This window comes from Varroa destructor, unplaced genomic scaffold, assembly GCF_002443255.2.
Source record: "Varroa destructor unplaced genomic scaffold, Vdes_3.0 BEIS01000007.1, whole genome shotgun sequence".
Taxonomy (NCBI): Eukaryota; Metazoa; Arthropoda; class Arachnida; order Mesostigmata; family Varroidae; genus Varroa; species Varroa destructor.
The window spans coordinates 38,635,860-38,657,223 of NW_019211460.1; the positions used below are offsets into that span (position 1 = coordinate 38,635,860).

A 21,364-nucleotide genomic window follows, 5' to 3' on the forward strand; every position below is an offset into this window, starting at 1 on the left:
GACAAAGAAAATGGATCGTTTTTGAGTCTCTAATCGTTCTAAGGCATACATTAAAACAGATTGGTAAATCGTCAAAATAACTCTATGTAGTAAAAGAGTGTAATGGTCGATGAGTAAATATGAGGCTCAACTACGAAGAGTTATGTGTAACTCATTCTTGACGAAACATATGATTTAGTTCGCTTCATTAACCTGCTATCTGTACCACTAGCATAGTTAAGCTTAACTATGAGCTTCCGGCGAGCTACCCCACTATGACTGATGGAAGTACCCCCGTCATCAGAAATAGGACTAACGCTACGAGACTGAGATACAGAGCTATCTAATAAAAATGGGCTTAGATTGCCGTGTCAAACTACTTCGATGATAACTTCACAAGTGATTGACAATAAATAGGGTAGAAATAAAGATGCGGCAATTCGTTTCCAGATTATTTATGGTTAGTGGCTTAGATTGGTGAAAGTAAAGGGTGAACCCTTTATCAAAATTCAAGATACAGTTAATTCATATTCTAAGAAGTAAGTACGAGTTAGTAGTAATACCGATCGTTCGATAATTTTATTAGTGATAGTTGATGGTGTAATGTCAAGTATGGAAATCGGAGTTTTTAAGGACCTTACGATAACAATGCTTAATTTAAAAATTCAAGATTTACATACAACTAATTAGTAAGTCTCTCAAAATACTATCTTAAATGTCATGATGATGGAAACGGTTAAAACTGCTGGTGTTTGAACCTATTCCGACTGAAGAATATCTGAGTCCGTTCTTGTTGAATTTAATTTTTCCTCCATGATGTACATTTCACAGCATTTATAGCCAAAATATATCTATGGCATGTGATGTAACGCAATACAGTGCTAAATGACCGACGAGGAAAACCTTTTCAGTGTCAATGTTCTCGATAAAAACACACTGCCTGTAACGCAATAGGACCTACATCACCAGGTCGATCTTTACAAATCCTCGTTTTCTGAAAACGTCCGTTTTATGTTCAACTACTTGCCACAACAGAATTTAGACGAAAAAAAAAAAAAAACCTAAGTCACATTGTTTAAAATTCCACTTCTATTTTTATTTGTTTTTCAATCTCCTGGTCAGTTTTTTCACCAGCAGTGACAGAAAAAACCGTGGTTTACTTTTTTTTTTTAATTTTTTTGGCATGTATACGAACGACTTTAACGTTAATGCTGAATAAAACGTGCCTCAAGGCAGAAAATCAGGCTAAGGTTACCTAGAACATCACCATTTAACAATTATAGCTTCTATAACGTCACAGTAAGCAATCAATTGTATTATCTAACAGTAACTCAGTTGTAGGTGGATATTTTCCGAAATCACAGAATAAAGCCATCAAGCAAGGCACCACAAATACTTCCTTCATTTATTAATTTATTTGATATCCCAGCTTTAGTTCAAGTGTTTCTCTTAGTTATGAGCGACACCATGATACTTCATTGTCATGCTTCTAGAACGAATAGATAATTATTTTTTTATCAGCTGTCCTATACGAAGAGTAAGTGTCCCTTTATTGAGTCCCGTGTTCCTTCGACATCGAAAAAGCTATCTTTTTTTTTTGTTCAGTTTGCGTTTGAGTTCATTATCCATCGCTTTCACGGAGCGTTATCATCAAACGTAACGCGTTTGATTAAACCAGGTAGTATTTTTATCAGGCAGACATCTATAATCAGACGTTACAACACAGGTAGTTGGTGTGGGGCTCTAGGAAATTGCCAGTGTTTCCTTTTGTTAGCAGTACCATCGAGGAGAACCTATTCCGTTACACATCTTTGAGTGGAACGTGATGGCAAAGTTTAGGATCAGCAGGAAACAGATGACTGAGTTAAATATCTGCTGAGCTCGGTATCGTGCGCTTAACTCGGCTACCTGCAATTCAGTGCCAATATAAAACGTAGCGGAACTGAGTGATCAAATAGATCTATTGAATAGTTAAGTGAGATTCACTCTGCGAGCAGTAACCATTTTTTCCCGTTCCTTATTATCATAAAGTAGAACTAATCTTCAATACTATTGCTAAATACTTTTGCACAACCTTTTTCTCGAGTTCTGAGGTTGACTCGCGTATGGCTGGGGTGTGTTGTCCTCCTACAAGCCCAGTCATCGATCGAGGCGGATAGGTCGTTTCCTCAGTTACGAGCCCGTACTCATTAGCTAGACAGCAACGTAATTTTTTCTGGAATATATTATCAGGTTTCAGCTTTTGCCAGAATTCCGACACTAATTGCCCAGATGGAAGTTGGTCCGTTACAACAGCCTGCACTAGAAGTTTGTCCTGGTTGGTCACAGGATAAGCTGTAAAGGAGTCATATCAAATCTGAATTGTTTTACTTTACATTTCGTTAGTTTAACTTCTTTGGCACGCAGCTTAGCTGGCATGTTTCCGACCCACAGTATGTGGCCTTACGATGTTCTAACAGCTAAAGCCAGAGAAACAGGCATCTGTCTAACGCACGGGACAATAAGCTATGTATTAAATAATTGTATAATGAATGATCTGTATTTGAAATTTATACTTGTTCTTTTAAAAGTTTTTAAGACTTAAGTTTAATTCTTTTAAGATCGAAGCGCTTGACAAAAATACACGTATCGCGGTAGTTTTTTTCTACACTATACAGTTAGTACTGGCTTGGTGTCGGGGACCTCCTTTAAATTCTACTGATAGTCTCAACGTAACTCAACCCGATGTGTTCTATATTCACCCATTTCTTTGCTCACGTTCACAACCATCGAAGCACCATTCTCCAGTACACCACAGAACGGCTTAACGGTGTAACCTTGTAGACAGTTGACCTTAACCTTGAAAACAATCGGCCTCCCGTCGGGTGAGCAGCTTGTGATCTCAAATGATGCCGTTTGAACATTTCCTACTTTCTTGAACTCGAGATTTTCCTCGGGCCTGCACAAAACTCACCGAAACGGTTGAAAAGTAAAAGCACAAAACCTTACAGGTAAGGATTATCCAACATAACTTCAACAAATTCTTCAAGTTGACCGACTATATATATATATATACCCAGTAAGCATTAGTATTAAAAAGGTACCATATTCCAAGTTACTAGCAATACCACTGCCCTTATATGCACATCTCACTTCTATTATTCATCGATATGTTGTATATTGTGTCTCGTACCGGCAGAGGAAGATGGACATCGCTTCGTGGCCGTTAACTCGTCGTGATCCGTTACGGAATAGCCCAAAGTTGTCTCTATAGAACTTCGTTATAGCAGGGGTAGAACAGATCCGACTCTCCTGGAGAGATCATTTTGAATTAGATCTCATTTTAGAACATACTTGAGTACAACAAAAAGTTCAGTTTGTAAAAGGAGAAAGCATATCTTACAAGGACTGTGCATGTTTTGTGGACATGCTGTTGCATGCTTGCATTGAGCGAGCTGGATAACTGGAAGTTAGTACTCGGCATTTCCTCTATAACCAAAAAAGTGTCAAAAAACTTAAATAACAGCCAAATGCGAAGATAAAGAAAACGTACTAGAACCAAATGAACATAACGAAAATAGTGAGATCGTCATTTACTTTCATAGTCTTAATATTAAAGCAAACATAATTGTGACTGTTAACCTCTGTTCATTGTATACCTGCGGATTACGTTTTTGGACCATGCACATTGGTCACAGGTTGTATACGCATAGCGAAATTTTGTATTAGAACATAAAAATTGGTTTCCCACGCGGCTTTTAAGGAGAAGGTAGAAAACGAACTTAACAACTTTGTAAATTATAAACATACAGCCCGTTTGATAACGCGTTCTCCAGGCCGAAAGCGATAACATACAATTTCTGGGTCGATTGGAATTGCGTCGATCTCCTCAAGAGTGAGTTCTCGAAAGGGTACAGGTATGGAGCCCCCCATGAAGTCGGGTAAACAGTCATGATCGATGTAAGCGAAGATCTCGTTTCCGTTGCAAAACTTGAAGCGATCTGTACCTTCAGCAGGAATCAGCGCCTGAATTCCGCCCCACACCGCTAATTGACGTAACAATCGGAAAAAAACAAGTTGTCAAAATAGACAATTACAACGATTTTACTAAATACCAAAATAACTTTTTTTTTTATCGGCGTCGTTGGCTGGCTTTGATGCAGATATCGGTAGTGTCTTTTCATCTGAAATTTGTTCGTCCAAGCCACAATGTTATTAGGTTAGTTACCTACCTCCACTCCTCATTGTATTTACCGTAACCTAAATATATCTTATCCGTGCGAAAATAAAAGTTGTGGTATATAAACATATATACGTCAGTCTAGTTTATGTTCATTTCAACTATCCGATTTTCTCCTGTATGAAAAATACCTTATAGGGCTACTGGTGTATTTCAGCGAAAATTTGAGGCGCGTTTAGCGAATTTTGTATATGTAGTTTCTACAGTAGCAAATAGTAAAATCCGTTGACTCAGGTTCTCTGGCACGGTAAGACTCACAGTCTATATATATATATATATATATATATATATATATATATATATATATATATATATATAATTGACTTAGGATCATCAGGTATTGAAAATGTGTTTAAAGATTTTTGTGAATATTTGTCCTCTTCGTGACTATTAGACAGAAATAATTTCAAAAGAAAAGGCATATTTCTAGTTGCTAAAAAAGGACTGGAACGGTCTTCTCTAATGAAGTTATGGCTAGCATTGAAACTCAATTGAATTGAACTTTATAGGATAATGACGGCGATTAGTGTGGCGGCCTCTGCCGTTGTTATCCTATTTGCCTGCATATTCGTGCCCCTCATATCTTCCAGTAAATAAATCTGTTAACAAATAGGCTCGACATTGGCTGGTTGATAGGCAACAGCACAATCCGTACTATTGTGCAGTTCATCAATTACCGAGTAATCGTTAGAGAAGGTTTATCTTACGTTATAGAACGTGCTACAAACTTTTAAGAATCCATGGCATATTGTAAACGATAACATGACCGAGCGCCCAAGGGTAGTAGCTACTAAACAGCTCTATAATGAATGTGATCTGCTCAATATCCTGCAACAAAGCACAGATATTTTACGGTTCGTTAATAAAGCCTTATCTTATATTTGAAAGCCTTAATTTAAATATACCTGTAGGTATATTTATTATAAATTAGTGAAAGTAAGCATTTCATTCCTTGAGAAGCAGTTAGTATGCCACATTGACTAACATTATATGTATCCTATTAAACTACAACTTAGAACACTTTTTCGTTGGTCTACCGCGCAGCTACTGCACTGTCTAAAACGTTAAGTGGTTTCATCCGGCGACCAAACTATTGGGTTCAGCCTGCAGAGATCTAGTTTCTTAAGCACATAAAGCTAATCTACTCAGTCCGAAAGTTAAGCCAAAAGATTAAAAGAACACTTTGGACGGACAAATAGAAACGCAAAGTCATCTGTTCGTATGAAAATGCTAGCCCATACGGTCCTTTTTCGGTTAAACTCCTGAATGTCGCTTCGATCAACCTTGGGTAGAAAACACATTTTGTTCCAGACCTTATACCATTGAATTTACACTTGTTACAGCACGAGTGAGATTATGGACGGAAGCAGAAGTTTGAAAATAGATTGATGAGCAGGGGCCTCGTTAAAGAAATTGAATTTTCTTTAATAATCTTAATAAAAATGCTAGTCTCTTCGAACTAATAATAAACGGTTAAAAGTAGAAATCGCTCCTGTTATTTTGCAGCAGTGCGAGGTCTGATTCACTTACGTGGCACACAAAATTACCGCTTGATAGCGTGATTAGTGCCGGAGATTGCACCATAATGTAATGTATTATGACGTTTTTTTTAACGGAATGTGTATACGTACCATGCTAGCGTAAGTTGCATCCGTGCTATCAAAGACGAACGTCATTCTGGGGTTATTCAGTTCATAGAGACACTTCTCCACCCAGAATACAAGATAGCGTTTCATGTCAAGCGACCGAGCTGAATTTTTCCGGTGCAACTTCGTGCGAAAAATAACTGTAATAGATGGCAACAGTTATTAGTTCCTTTATTAAGTAATGCGCACTTCCGTGAGCGTCGATTGCCACGTGTGTGTGCAGGGACTGCGATTGATTTGAATAACGGGACAGAGCAATAACTCAGGTGTACATACCCATGTGCAGCCATATAAATTGGAAAAAAAAACACATTCGTCTTGAATAAGCTACATTATTTAAAGTGTTTTTAGCACTTCGAGGCGATGACAATATTGAGCTATACACAACGTTTTTCTAAACATAGCCCAAAAGCAAGCGGAGCCTTAAGTAGAAAGCTTGGAGTGTATTTCGTTAGCAGAAAATTCATAGTACATACATCGTGCTTAATCGTGTCTGCGTTTGGGGAAACATTTGATTTGCTGTAGTTTTCGTGCTGAAGCAACTCTTCATGATGTCACTTTATTGACCGCACGCTTCTGCCCGTGGTCGGTCCAGAGGCAAAGTTTTTTATATAATGCATTTCTTTTTTTTAATAGGATAACGTATAACTGATGTAGCTCTTATCGATATGAATTTCCAAGCAGAATTTGTGACAAAAACCTCTTAACGTATCGCGAAACTCATGTTCATGAATTGTTGCTAGGTGCCGTGTTGGAAAAGCAATAATAGTTAACCTTACATGAAGCCAAATATATTGCTGACTTTGGACTTGGACAGATAAGAGTGATTTTAAGTGAACTTAATTAATGGGAATGCAAGTAGTTTGAAAAATATTACATATGAACAAATTACGGTGATATTGACACCGGTAAACTTGTATCGCATATTACATAAACTTACTGCACTGGCTGCCAAGTTTATCCTTTTTGAATGGTATAAAGCAGCCGACATTGAGGTACAGACGGTAGATGTTCGTTTCGGCGATATCTGAAAGTTTTTCCTCAATTCCAAGTGCTGTGCTTGCCACGAGAGTGACGGTCACAGATGGAAGTCATCACCATCCCACAATATGAGGTTAGACGGGTACTGCAATTACATGCTATCGAATGCCGGCTTCAACTCTCTGAGCTATTACTAATTTAACTAGCGGACAACAGTTTTCAAGCTAATTACTAAAGATACATATGTCTGCATAGTGATGGGCTAATGGTGCACGGCCATGTTAGTTTTTCCTCCGATAAACTGAAGATCACCAAGAGACGTAGACATGTGTGAGAAGCACAGCTACATACGTTCCGACTAAACGTTCATGTTAAAATGATTAGATTACTACATACGATTACATCAACATATTAAATCATTGGGGGCTATTACTGGGATACTAAGTGTATCTGCCATTAACAAGCCGTTTTACCGACTAGATAATATCGGATGCAATAACCTAATTTGCAGTACCTCAGCCTCAGCTCTGCTAGCCTTACCTTCCGAAATCCTTACCAAAATCCCAGAAAGGAACGAGCAGACGATAATACTAGTGTGTGGCAAGGACATCAAGAACGGCGGAAATACAATCACAAATCTTGTTAGTAGACGTTACATGATCAAAAGAGGCACAACAACAAAAACATTCAGTAATAAATCAGGACGCCTTTATTACGGACAAGGGATACGTCACGATAGGAAGACAGCATTCAGCGGCATTTGCCATACATATGAACTAGTTAGAGGCGTGAAAGCAAATTCAGCGCTTGTACGGTTTGGTCCTATAATAATTATGAATGTACCAATGGTGAATATTCTGCAACAGTTAGATAATGAATCAGGAGCAGCACATGGCCAAAAAAATATAATCACAAAATAGAATCGAAATAGGACACATTTTTTTTAGAACGACGAATCATGCATTATGCACAGCTTTAATTAAAAATGCTCATGTTGAAATTGAAGGCTTGACTGTACTTTTCGACCATATGACGTTCTATCTAGTTCCGACAGGCCATCTTTACGTCTCGCTCTCACCTTAATCAATATATTAATGCGATTCAACTTAGTCGAACCAGTAGCGTAAGTGAGTGTACGGAGAACCAGTACGTACGCGTTACGTATTAATAGTTCTTAGGTGCAAAAGAAATATATCTTTATCAGCAAAATTTAGCTGGGGCCGTTTGTGAAGCCTGTTTATGTTAATAACGGGCAGCTATTAGTAATCAAATAACAACGCCTGTGACATTAGGCTTATAGGATTATTAGATAATTTAATAATATAAATACATACTGATGGTTATCAATGGTATAGCAACTGAAGCACAATCATACCATTTACTCCAAATTCATTACGCCATTGAAGACTCTTTTTCGCCATCTCGACGGCAGCTTCAATGTCGCGTCGTTTGTGACGTACGTATCTGTAAAGCAATATGTGCATTGGTCCAAGTGCAGAGTTATACAACAACTACGGGCTAAGAAACTACATATGAACCACTAAGATCATCACGATTGGTAGAGTAGAAGTTGGTGATGAACTGTGACACTTCATCAATCTATGTTTAATAAACACCAGAACACTATGTTAAGAAACGAATTAGTAAAAAGTCGGCTATAATATAAATCACCCCCTTGGTCAATGCTGAATTTACGTCTAGTTTGAACGAACTTTTTCTACTTGAGTCACTTAAACGATCCTGAAGTTTAACGCACTCATATCGTTGGGCCATGTGGGCAGTAATGAATCTAAGAGACGGTAACTATTCAATCCATTAAAATAGAACTGAATATATCACTTTTAGAAGCATCTATATCCAGTTTACTGTAAGTTTGAAGGTGGCTCAAACACTACCAAAACGTGTGCATGGTAAAAAAAATTGAGGGCAAAGCGTAAGCTCGTCGCATTACCAACCTTCGACATATCTCGTAGTTGGATTTGACTGCCTCGACATCTTTCGGGTGGTACAATTCTAAAACGGAGAAGCAGATGTATTACTACTCTGTTAAGTGTCCAAGTATTAATACTCCCTGGCTGTCCACTGTTATCCTATAAGTTAGTGTGCATAATGATAATTGTGCACATTGGCGTTCCTTGTTTGTTCTTAGTGATTAATCAAGAAAGAAAAAATAAATCATAAGCTGTGTTTAGTAGCTGTTATATAGGAAGAAAATTTGCCAGATCCCCTGATCGCAAGCCTCACTTTGCGATCAGTTCTGCGTTCTTTTGAACATTGCGATTCGTGAGCACAAAGATTGCATAATTACTATAATATCAAATTGTCCTTTTGATGATTCTGTCTAATTTTTTTAAACATGTCCATCTACTTGCATTCTGATTATATCAAATATATCATATACGGCAACGTGTGCTAAATAAATTTTACAAAATAATGCTATAAGTGGAATTATGACGTCTCTCTGTTCATCACGACTTTCACTGAGTTTGAGGCAATGTCTTATATACGTATTCGCTGCTCAATAGAATTTAAAGACGCGTATCACCTAGCTATAGCTATATTTGTTTGATGAAGACTCTGCAAATCTAAGCACCATTTACAAGCCAATAAAAGATCACTTCTTTTGGCTACAACATATACGGTATACGGGTATTTTGTTATCGTGTACGCGGAACCCGTTCTCCAGCGTCTTTTTCACTCCCCCAATGAAAGGTAGACAGCTGAAAGTAATATCAACATCTAGCGGACAGCGTTCGCTGGCTGCCACTGGCCTAGCTGACGCTACATGATTGCGGCTCACACCGAGAAGATTTTAGATGAAACAAATAGATCGGCATGTCGAAATAAAAGTGGAAAAAAGGTCAACGAACTTCTAGAACAAGCTGGAGAACGCGTTGGCTAACGTGTAGTATTTTCAGCCGTCGCTTTCAAACGCAGAACCCAGTTTCAGTTCTGCTGTTTGTTGATTATTGGCCAATGAAGCAAAATAGAAAACGATTCTAATGGCCCACTGAACAGAAACCTGTTTGTGTTACACAGTTTTTAGTTATCGGCGTTCTACATGATTTGTAGTTATAACACAAGCACAGCGCCATCAACGGACAAAAACTACAAAGAATATATGGGGGCTTCATAATTATTCGTACGCATATATGAATAAGTGATAAAATCTGACCTAGCAAAATGTAAAAGTGCATTAGCATTTTCCATAGTTATGCTATGATAAGACTCTTGCGGATAAAACATCTAAATCTAGCTTTATAAATTTTCTCTCAAAAAAACTTACCCTTAAGATCTGTTCTTAACTGATCTTCGGACACTTCTAGACCACCGCCAAATGTAACTCCCACAGCGGATACTCATATTATACCGCATATCCATAATATGGGATGCGACATTTACCATCATACCTGCGCTATATATTAAAAGCGATTTGCATTAAATTGTTTTTTAGGGGACCTGATGTTGCGTACGTCACCACCCATTGAGTACACGCGCTTTGCGACTAAGAGCTCTTACAAACACTGCCACATCCACCCACACTCGAATTTTGTTTTCACCAAAATGAAATCGCGACGAGAGGTTTGTTGAATATAAACAATAATTTTCTCTTTCGTTTCGTAAAGATCCTCCTATTGGGTAGCCGAAAAGTTCTCTGTACAGCGAATTTTGGAAAAAGTATCCATCGAGTGCACATACGTTATCGGCCTATATAGGCTGTCAACCAAAACGCAGGGCCATATAGACCTACTTTTTGGGGGCTATATGTGCCACTACAGATTTCGTGCAAATATATCATTTATTCAACAAACGCTAACGGAAACATTTTGTTCCTAAGAGGAAACGTGATTATAGCTAGAAAAGTTAGGGTCTATTGATTGTTAAGTGCCAGACTGAGCTGGTTGAGAATTATGATTTGTCTACCTTACGCTCGCATCAAATTCGGTTGCGCAGTATAAGGCCAGCTTTTTGGTTGCTCAGGCAAACACGACTGGCGCTTTATTCGAAAGACGTCGGGCGGCGAAGAACGGTAACAATGGGCGCGCCGTTATTTAAAGTTCATTCACTTTGCTTGAAGCTTGTAGAGCTATCATAATTATGCATGACTTTCATACAAAATAGATATCTATGTTAAATTCCGATCAGCCGCACATCTCGCTGGATATTGCGTTTCGTAAACCATGCTTATGCCGACGAAATCGTCAACGAAAGAACATATATATCGCGTCTTTGAGCGAACCTTGAATGAGTTCATAGCTACTAATATATGGCCGGCGAGGCCTAAGTGCTCAGCGTATATTTTTCTTTGAATATATTGCCACGTCACCCATAAATACGCTCCCATCGATGAATAGTCAGCTTTTAGCACTGGTAAATGATTAACATGTCGTTTCATAACCCTATTGTAAAATAAAACCGGGATAGATTTATCCCGGCTGGACGTTCAGCTAAGGACTGGTCCTTAATGCTTTACCGTGAAGAAAAAATATTGTGAAACATTTTGTCAACGATTTAGACCCCCAAACAAAAAAGGTAATCGAAATGCATGTTTGATATATTGAATAAACACGTTGGCAGTTCGTATGTAAACGTTTCGTCCTGTATGTACGTATGTATGTATATACATAGGAAAATTTTAGCTGCCATTTTTTTACTACTGAAACGTTTTTCTTTAGCGCACAACAAGATTACAGATAGACGACATCTTTATAACAGCCAACTGTTAGTTCCCGGCCACTGGCCTAGTTTGCCTTAGCTAATAGCCCCTACGGAGGCAATTGGTAACCAGATAGTGTTGGCAGCGATGCCGAAGCTCATGGACAAAGTTGAAAAACATGTTAGCCCCACGGGTCGCCCTGCTACAAACATTACGCGCGTTGAAACGCACAATCGAGCTTTGGTCGTAAATGACGAAACGGTCAGAAAATAGGCTCAATGCAAAGCAAGATACTAGCAGCTTAGCTGAGTGACACGCTGCCGACATGAATCACACTGCTTCGCAAAATTAAATCATCGAGCCTACGTTCCTAAGACGATCAAGCAAGCACCAGACTATTAGACCCGGTGCTCGCTTACTGACACTTACACCTACTTACGCTCAGCTTTATACGTCGACTGCTAACACAATCATACATTTGTTATGTTAGAAAAATATTGTACTACATATATTAGGGCAAAGTTAACGAAAAATGAATGAATGAATGCATGCGAAATAAAAAAAAATGTCTATAAAGTAGCACCATATGACTAAAAAGTGATATAAGATGAAGCTTGGTGCGTTCGTCGAGCATATTATTCGAATATTGATCTAAGGTTATCAATCATTCAGGTAGAATTATGACTGAGTCAAGGTGTTTAGCTGGCGGCAATTCAGACATCCTGTTTCTCAAGCCTGTTCATATCAGCCTTATCAAGCTGACATATATTTGAGCCGTTAATTCAAGATTTTGGCCATTATCGGCTTCTACAGGTTGGTAAAAACTATTTTCTCACCAAACAAGGATATACAACATTGGACGTCCAAGCTCTAAGCAGCTTCATTACTTGTTCGTATTCCTATGTAAGGGCAACAGTTTTTATACTGAATAACGACAGTATCGTAAAGTACAATTTCTGGCCTGTTTACCTTAGAATATCTAGCAAGATAAAAACATGTTATTATTGACTTGTACAACAAACAAAGTTCAATGATTTCTACGAAGTTGTCCCACAAGCAGAACATCTAGTTGTCAGTCGATCGACAATCAGAAAACGTGTTTACTAAATAACACTTACTAAGCATTGCAGCCTAGAACCGAAAGCCTTCAACGGATGAATATTTCAAAGGAGACAATATTAAACCGTTGAATGAAGCTTTAATTCTTACTTGCGTAACGAGACTTGAATAAGGGTCACCTAGTCGCTGTCAGCTTACCTTACGGCTTTTCTCATGCTCTCTAGCAAGAAAAAACGCAATTCTCAAAATAATCGCAGGTATATGATGCGGAATAAAGGCTGCTCCTGCGTGCTATTATCAGTCATAAAGTTGGCAAGGTTTATGCTTTGTTAGACTAGCGTTATGACCATGAGATTCATCGACGTGATCATAGTATATTCCCTTCAAGAACTATCTATTCTCAAAAATAAAAACGGATTTTATTGACTGATGGACACAAATCCATTTCAGCCACAAATTAGTTTATAGCTTGTCCTACTTTCGAAATCTCATATAAAACAGTAGGGCAACTTCGACAAATTGCATGCCTAAAATTACCAGCTTGACAGATCTGCTTTTTTGTTGTATTTGACCAGCTGCTTAGATCGTGGTGTAGTTTGAGATTTAACCTTCAATATATGAACTATGGTATTGTAGATGAAAGCCGCAAATCTTGAAGTATTACTACTACCATTTTAGCGTAAACCTACATTTCGACGACAGATCTATATTGAAATTGGTGTTTCGTAACGTACTGACCGGGTATAAAGTAGATCTCGTCAAGAATTCTCGTCCTAAATGCGGCGATGTCATCCTCTGTCACCACTATACGACCCATTGCTGTCAATTTGCAGGCCGTTGATTATTTCCTGAGAGTTTAGTTTGGTAGTTTTAGATCAAAGAAACGTTTCTAGTTTTAGGTCCCGTACGACGTGTCAGCGTGCAGCGCAACGGACACGCAACATTTGCTGGAAATCTTCAATGAAAACAAAGCGATCACGTTCTGCACTCAGTCTAAGTAGGCTTTTGATTACGAACTATATTTATTGACGACGTCTCTGTTCCGGAGGGTTTGATTGGTTCCGGCTCGTTCTTCACTAGTAATTATTACACACACACTACTTTTGACAAATTATCTTTCGTTATACTTGTGTAGACCCTTCACGAAGTGCTCGCGCAGTCACTACGACGAATTCCTAATAGATATGCACCGCTGTCTCCGAATGCTACAAGTCTATCCTGTTAGAGAGCTGAACCGATTTACTCCAAAGAGTATTTCGTTCATTTGATGTGGGAAAATGACATTTCTAACAGCGGTGTATGTGCGCAGAAATAGCACTAGCAAGAAACCATGGCTCCCTTATCGCCCGCTTCGGACACGGTCCCCTTTTTTGCCAACGACAAGATGTTACCGAACTGAACACAAGCTTAAGAAGCACTAAACAGCAGAGATATGAACAGTGATGGCGCACTGCCGTACCACGCACGAAATCCCGTTCTGACTACGGGCTAACCATCGTTGTCTGCAAGACGTTTGTTCTGAAGTCACAGCTTCACTTTGAAGCTGTGATCAAAGTGATCTTGCCGAACGAATGTTCTGAACTGTGGCGTTTCAACTATTGGCATGAGAGCGTTGTCGACTTGGTCGGCTTGACTATGCGAAAGCCATTGCACACGCCGTTGACTATTAAACCTCCTCGTATGCTGTTATTATCAAGTGAGAAGGTTGATCGTAGTGCCGCTGTCTTAAGAGGAAGGGCGAAAAACACCGGGCTCCGTCCTTAGCGTCCCCGCAGTCAGCTGCTGGGATCTATCGAAGGGAGTTTTTTCATTCTTTCACTGTTTTCCCCCCTGCCGAAAAGAAGGAGAAGCAGCAGCGGCAGTAGCAGAAGCACCGCTCCTATAGCAGCTAGCTCTTCTCATCAGCCGGCATTGCGTCTCTGCCGGCTTCTTCCGCTTCCGCTGCGACAAAAGCCTCAGCAACGCTGGCCGCAGTAGAACTAATCAGTAGATAGTTTTCCATTGGCCCTTGTGATCTTTTCACATTCGATACGTCTGCAAATATTTCAAGGCATCCCTTGACAAAAAAAGACTGCGTTACGTATAACTTGCATTTTATGCAACGAAAATAATCTCTCGTATTTATATACGCCCACAACGACAGACAATGAAAACTCGTAAACGCACGCAGTCATACGATAACAACAGCAATAAGAAACCAGCTATTGGAATTGGTGACGAATGCGGTTTGTAAAAGTAGCCCCAGGAATGAAAATACCCCACCAGCTGAGCATACGAGAAAGTGATGGTGTCAACAAATGGTCAACCATAATGATAAAAACGCATAGATATGCAGACCTAGAGAAACGCACTGGACGCAGTCCTTTTTCATGTCTCTGCTATCGACTCGGACAATAGACATCATAAGCGTAATTGAAAATGAAAAGTCAGAAAAATAGGTAATTAACGACGATTAAATAGGATTTTCCATAGAGAACTAAATATGGTGTAACTCCACTTAGAAATAAAAACAGCAGAGAAGTAAACCAAACAAGTCTCTGGTCTATTGTATGCAGCGCAGTAGAGATCATAAGTGTTTGTCTTTATATAGGTTAAAGATTAACGTTCTGAATTAGTATTCCAGCTGATCGGATATTTGAAATAAAAGCCGAGAATAACGCTTTATAAGAAAACGATTGACAAAGATTTGTATACGACTCAGTAGTGTCAAGTGAATAAGGCTATCTAAAGGAAACCAGATAAACAGATAGAAGCAGCATTATTCCTCCTTACGACAAACCTAACATGGCAAAAATCAGCAAAGCATATAATGCTATAGTGGAAGGTTCCTCTGCTCTAATGCATTGTCAGCTTTTGGCAATGCAAATGAAATTGGCAAAATTCATTCGTAACCGCACATTTGACAATGGAGGATCTCAAAACTTAGCGGGGCAAGTTTTTCAACACTAAACCTAAACGTTTCGAGCTAGAAGAAATGGGCAAGTTGGTCGAGAAAATGGAAGGAGGTCGTTAAGGGTAACGACGAATACACAATAAGTAACTAGAATTCGAGTACGCCGCGTTCTATTGTTAGACTGAAATTATATAGCTCTTAACCTAATATATTTACATAGTTTCAGAACTGAACAAGAAGATATATGCTGGAAAAAGACATGTGATATAATAATACCTAATGTTTTTTGGTTATCTTCCAAGTTATACTGATCAATTCAGGGTAATGCTAGACGGTTGATCTTAGATAAAGGTTCATGATTAATTCAAAGCATACTACTGAAACTAAGGTTGCTGTCATAAGAGGTCTATTCTACAAATATTGAGTCTTTAAGTATTTAAATTTAAATGACCAAATAGTGGTGACCTACCATGCAGTCTAGCCCGATTAGTTACTCATGGGCTGGCAATATTACGTAGTGCATCAAATATCGCGTGCGCTTATTCACTAGGTCACAGTTGTCACAGACGTGATTATTAAAGCTTTCCGCACGGAGGGTAGATTGTTCTAAAAATAGAATTCGAAATTATTCGCTAACGGTTTCGTTGAAGTATTGTGATTTACTCATTCAGCGAATCGATAAGGGGCGATATCATTAGGAGATCGACGGCGACACGGGCCAAAGGTTAGCTATTTTACAATGCTGAATGGTCAGCATTTTGCAACCCATATAAATAAGGTTTAGATAAAAAATAAACTCACCCTTTTGACGTTCAAGCTCTTTGTAAAGTTTGCGGCGAAATTCTGCAAGATCGTCATCAGTAACGATAAACTTCTGTTCCTCAAAGGGATCTGATTCAATTATCTGAACCATCAGGATTCACTAGAATGCGCGCCCCGAAGGGTCTCCTCCGTGTTACTTCTTAGATAAGCGTTGTACTTGAAACGAAAGGTAGAACGGTGCTCCAAACGCTCGAGGAGCAAGGTTACCTGCAAAGATTTGCACAGTTATAATTTTAAAATATTTTAAATCTCCAGTGAATTTATGAATATTATTTTCATCGTTATGTATTTTAATTTAAATAGCACAATAACAGCATTATGACTTACTTATATTGTGTTACTACTACTTATGCGGCAAGTTTAACTCTATAATGATAGGAATGCAATTGTAACATAAGATGCCACAAACACCCTCGGAAATGCTGACTTACCCGTTTACTACTCTGGGGTTCTATGGATTGGGTTCTACTGCACGCGTTGCCAAAGCTGAAAAATCTTGATCGTTTATGTTCAGGTAATTAAATTACTTAAAATGTATTTGGTAGATAGCAAATAATTGATTTCCTGTATGGCTTAAATTGAATAGTCAATAATATAGCTAGGTAAATACAATCTACTGCGGATGCTTATTAAACAATCATTGTATCTCGAGAGTGGTGATTACGAAATATAATCTTTACAGTGAAGGAAGCGCCCACTTCTTTGTCAAATGTGTAGTTTCTAGAGAAGCTGGTCTCTTGTCTCTCTGAGTGGAAATCAGTAATCCAAAGCTATTCCATGCGGTGTACATACATGTAAAATGAAATGTTTCGTGACCCAATGAATCGGATCAGCATAACTAGGAAAAGCAATTGAACTTAGCACCAACTTTTTTGCACAGGGTGAGACTTTAAAATGTAGCTTAGCGTGATCCTTAAGTTCTCACGTTTTGGAACTCCTCGAGACAGACGGACTAATGTATTGCCTTCCATGTCCGCTTAGAATTAAGCAACACTAGACAGATCCGCAGACTATGCCCCGAGCCTGTCACTACTTCTATTCTTTAATAACGATCCTACCTAATATAAATCATCATATACATACCTAATAATAATCGTATACGTAACCCGTTGCATGTTAACATTAAATTATAAAGAAGTGAAGAATCAAGGGTTTCTTAATAAATCTGTTGTTGAGTCTATATTTTGAAGCTTGAAAAAAATAAGCATCTTTCTAATCTGATTCTTTCAGAAATGCTCAAACAGTCTAATAAATTGCCGAAAAGGGTTCAACTTAAAATTAACCGAGAAATATATAAAGTTCACACTACCTGTGCAATACCCGTTTAGCTACACGGAGACTTACAAAGGATATTGTCGCTTATATATCTCTTATAATATGCATATTATAGTAAGTCTCTTATAAACTTCATAAGAAGTCTTAAAGTAGATATTGTGTATAGAGTTCAATGTAGTATTGTGTATATTATATTCCAAATATGAATAAAGTTGATAGAGTTAATAAATTTTTCTGATTTTTATCTAATTAATTTTGAAACAAATTTATTCAGTTGACCTGATTTTACTACATCGGCCTACGTTGTATCTGCTCTAGTCTGACAGAGTTTGCAAGTATAATTCCCATGTAGGTTATGATATTCTTAGATGGTGGGGCCCATGGGTGTATTTATTGATCTGTTTTCAGTTGCTGTTAGTAACAGCGGTTTTTACAAAAAAAAACAACAACGAATCTGTTTCTCTCCTTTTTGCTATCTGGTTATCTGGATAAATGTGCGATAATTGGGTGTCGCTAGGAGATTAGACGTTTGCCAGATGTGCGATAGTTAGCTCATAGAGGCTAGATATAAACCAATATAATTCATCAACTATTTTGCAAATTAACTAAATTAGTATTACACCTCCTATCGAAAAAGGAAGCTGCCCGCCAGCAAAAAAAATTCGCGGAAAAAAATTTCATAAATTATAAACTATTTTGGCAAAAAAATTACAGCTAGATCACTAAAATATGGAAAATCGAAAATCACTCCCGAATCCAATTTTGCACCCGATTGTATAGAGCTTAACATATGCAGAAGCAAACAACTTTCCAATGTAAAAAACACCTTTGCTAAACTCTCAATGACAGTCAAGTCAACTGCAAAAAAAAATGACTAATTTGGCTAAGTTAATATTTCGCTCAACTGAAAAAATATCTTGGAAAAATATTCGTTTATACTGCTCAATCACCAACCATGACAAAGCTATATCGATTCACCAAAAAAATACTACAAAGGATTGATTCGGTTCGGCAGAGAGACAGTGAGCTTTATCTGTATATAGATCGAGAAACATCAATAATAGATAAGGAAAAGAAAAAGTATCATCATCGGAGAAATATAACCTTCGCCGATTGTCATCGTTGTTTGACTGGCCAGTAGATTGGTGTAGAAACAGATAACAATAGTACTAATGATTAATAATACTCATTGCCTAATAGCAACTAATTAAAGAAGACTGTTGTACTCAAAACAACGAAAGCTGCCACTAGATAATCATTACGTTTTCTTTAATGTCTAAACACTAGCGTTATTGAAAGCTGGGTTTAACAAACTACATCAAGTGGGTCTTCGTCTAATTGGAAAGCAATAATAGCTTGGTAAAGACAGTAAAGTGGCAACGCGGCATTAAATTTATCGCAAGGCCGACTCAACACTTCTCCAACCATGTAACATTCAGCTCTTAACGTCCACAGTGACATAGAACTCGTGGGCTAGCAGCAAATCAGACTAACTACACCAAAATCCACATCAACTTGTGACTCATTTGAAGTTCTTTGCAGTCAATTTAGAACTTCTAAAGCTCCCGTACCCGTAGCATTTCAAAATAACTCTAAAGTGCGTCGCGTTGATTTTAAAAAATATACACGTTTGGCGAAAAAGTAGATATACTCTCTAAATAATTGCAAAGAGAATGAACGTGTCAAAAAGCATATTGCGTTCTCCATACGGAAACTGGTATTTGACGCTAAAATGGAATTTATTGTCAAAGAACGAAATACAATAACGCATCAAGCAGTTTTATTAAAAGTATTTTTAAAAAAGCACAGATATATATATGTATACTAATAAAGTGACCGTTGCATGTAATTCTTCATGTAAATGGGCTTTGAAGAAAGATGTTCGAAAAAGTTATTTAACTTGATCAAACTGACATATTGCTAACAGCTATCTTCTACGAAGAGAAGCTTACGCAACTTGCCGTAGATTCCCGTGGACGGCTAAAACCAATGTATTATGAAAATTTACGTCAGATTAAATGCTGGCATAGATAAGTTTTCGGCTTGTCGCACCCCAATATGAAAGAATTAAAATAATTTCTTAAAATTATAATATTGTGGTATCGAACGATAATTGAATCATAATTAAAATTAGCTTTATGATATTTTTAAGTGATCTTCAGAAACCTGATTTTTTTCAAGTGACTGATATCAAAACATATTCATACACTCGCTCCTGTAACAAGATGTTTAAAACACTATTTTATAAAAGTTGTTTTGGAATGCATGTGATGAAGTCCGGTAAAGCCTTTTTTGACTTAGTAAAAATCTGTACTTTTTTTTTTAAATGTAATTTGCATTCGTCCAATGTATATTAACAACCAGGTATGATGATAACCAGACCCAGACTATGTAATGGCTATTCTAAGCATGTTCTGTAAAGATGTAAAAGCGTGGACAACCGTCCAGTACGAGGATAAGTTCGAACGAACGTTTACGTCTGCAGAAATCGCATGATACTGCACAATGGGTGTTTATGCTTATCGACCGGACAATCGCTCCTTCATGCGTCTACTGAAGAAGGGCTTCTGACAGCTTCTGGCGTTCGAGTTTTCCTTAATTTAGTTTTGGTACTGCTGACAGAAAATAAGTAATTATTTCATGGGTGAACCGGATGTCCGTGAATGCTTTAAAAAAATGATATATCTTTATTCCGGCAAAAAACAGAAAGCCATTAGTTAAACACTTGTAATTATTATAGTATGCGATATACCACTTGAGCATAGGAACCTCAGAACATGACTGGCGGTTCACCAATACTGAGTACTGATTTTTTACTTTTATGACTGGAGATAAGGTTTATCCAGCCTGATGAATACCTGCATAGGCTTGTCAGGTTAAAATTAGATTTGTCTCAAAGTCTGTTGCAGCCATTAGGAGCCATCACAAAAATAAATCCAAAGAATATGTGTTAATATTACATCACATTATAATATTCATCCCCGCCTGGTTCCCCTTAAATCGTCTCCGTTTACGCAGTCAGATTTTCGATGTCATCTCTTAAGCATGTCCTCTATTGTAATACATTGCTAACTTGTAATTTACTCGGGCAAGTATTTCTCGTCATATTAAGCACGCGAATTCGTATTGGGATTTGACTTTGATAATACAACAGCAAGATCACTCCATTCCTACTTTTAATTCTATATCAACAGTAAACTCTAAATAAAAGCATTTATCTTGAAACAACTTAAGACTGATTAATGGCATATCTACGCGTAAAAATATTAGTACAGTTAAACGGAAGGATGTTGCTACTCGCAGACGTTGGACGGGATTATGTGCCGCTAACCACTTCGGCCCAGTAATAGGATACTTACTGTCCTTTTGCCGTTGTCCTTCGACTGTACCCAGACAGATGAGTTTCAATTCCGTTCAAACGAAACAACACCTTAATGCTCGTTTCTCTGCTTTATTTGCCAGATGAAGCAAAGTTCACAAGCACCATGGCACCCGACACAAATGTGGACAGTTGCGCGATAACTTTTGCAGACACGAACACCAATCGTCGAATTGATCCGGGCCGTAAAAACGGGCTGTTCTTTCGTCTGCTAGATTTACTGCCAAAGTTTCTACCTTAGAACGTCATAATCGCCACTACAGTAGGTGTCAGCTGTTTTGTAGAAAGACAGACAGCTTCCTCTTTCTCCCACAAAGCGTTCGGGCCGCGTCGGCAATAGTTCCACGAGTGCATATACGGTGTAATAAAGCGCCAGCAACTGTCATTGGTTCTTCGTCTTACTGCTGCTGCATATATTGTTTCTTCTCTTAGCGTAAGTGAACGCGTTGCGGAA

The 21,364-nt window shown here is 38.1% G+C and overlaps 1 protein-coding gene and 1 long non-coding RNA gene across 13 annotated transcripts; one reads left to right on the forward strand and one right to left on the reverse strand.

Moving 5' to 3' along the window:
• Positions 1–1,045: 1,045 nt before the first annotated feature.
• LOC111254276 (motile sperm domain-containing protein 2-like) lies at positions 1,046–21,207 on the reverse strand. Of its 12 annotated transcripts, none has more exons than XM_022814926.2 (13): positions 20,891–21,207; positions 16,236–16,463; positions 8,781–8,838; positions 8,201–8,289; positions 7,382–7,415; positions 6,785–6,903; positions 5,830–5,984; positions 4,927–5,026; positions 3,769–4,004; positions 3,152–3,270; positions 2,721–2,917; positions 2,054–2,313; positions 1,046–1,887 (listed from the first exon to the last, which is right to left on the reverse strand). In XM_022814926.2, the coding sequence occupies exons 2-13, from the start codon at positions 16,345–16,347 to the stop codon at positions 1,750–1,752; spliced, it is 1,617 nt and encodes a 538-aa protein (XP_022670661.1). In that variant the 5' UTR covers positions 16,348–16,463; positions 20,891–21,207; the 3' UTR covers positions 1,046–1,749. The 12 variants fall into 12 exon arrangements, with proteins under 12 accessions (XP_022670661.1, XP_022670666.1, XP_022670669.1 ...); XM_022814931.2 differs by having other exon boundaries at positions 3,814–4,004; positions 20,891–21,170; XM_022814934.2 differs by lacking the exons at positions 16,236–16,463; positions 20,891–21,207 and adding exons at positions 10,112–10,240; positions 10,750–13,225.
• LOC147754686 (uncharacterized) lies at positions 16,034–18,221 on the forward strand. Its single transcript, XR_015317279.1, has 3 exons — positions 16,034–16,158; positions 16,635–16,770; positions 17,487–18,221. It is a non-coding gene; the product is annotated as an uncharacterized LOC147754686 (long non-coding RNA).
• Positions 21,208–21,364: the final 157 nt, after the last annotated feature.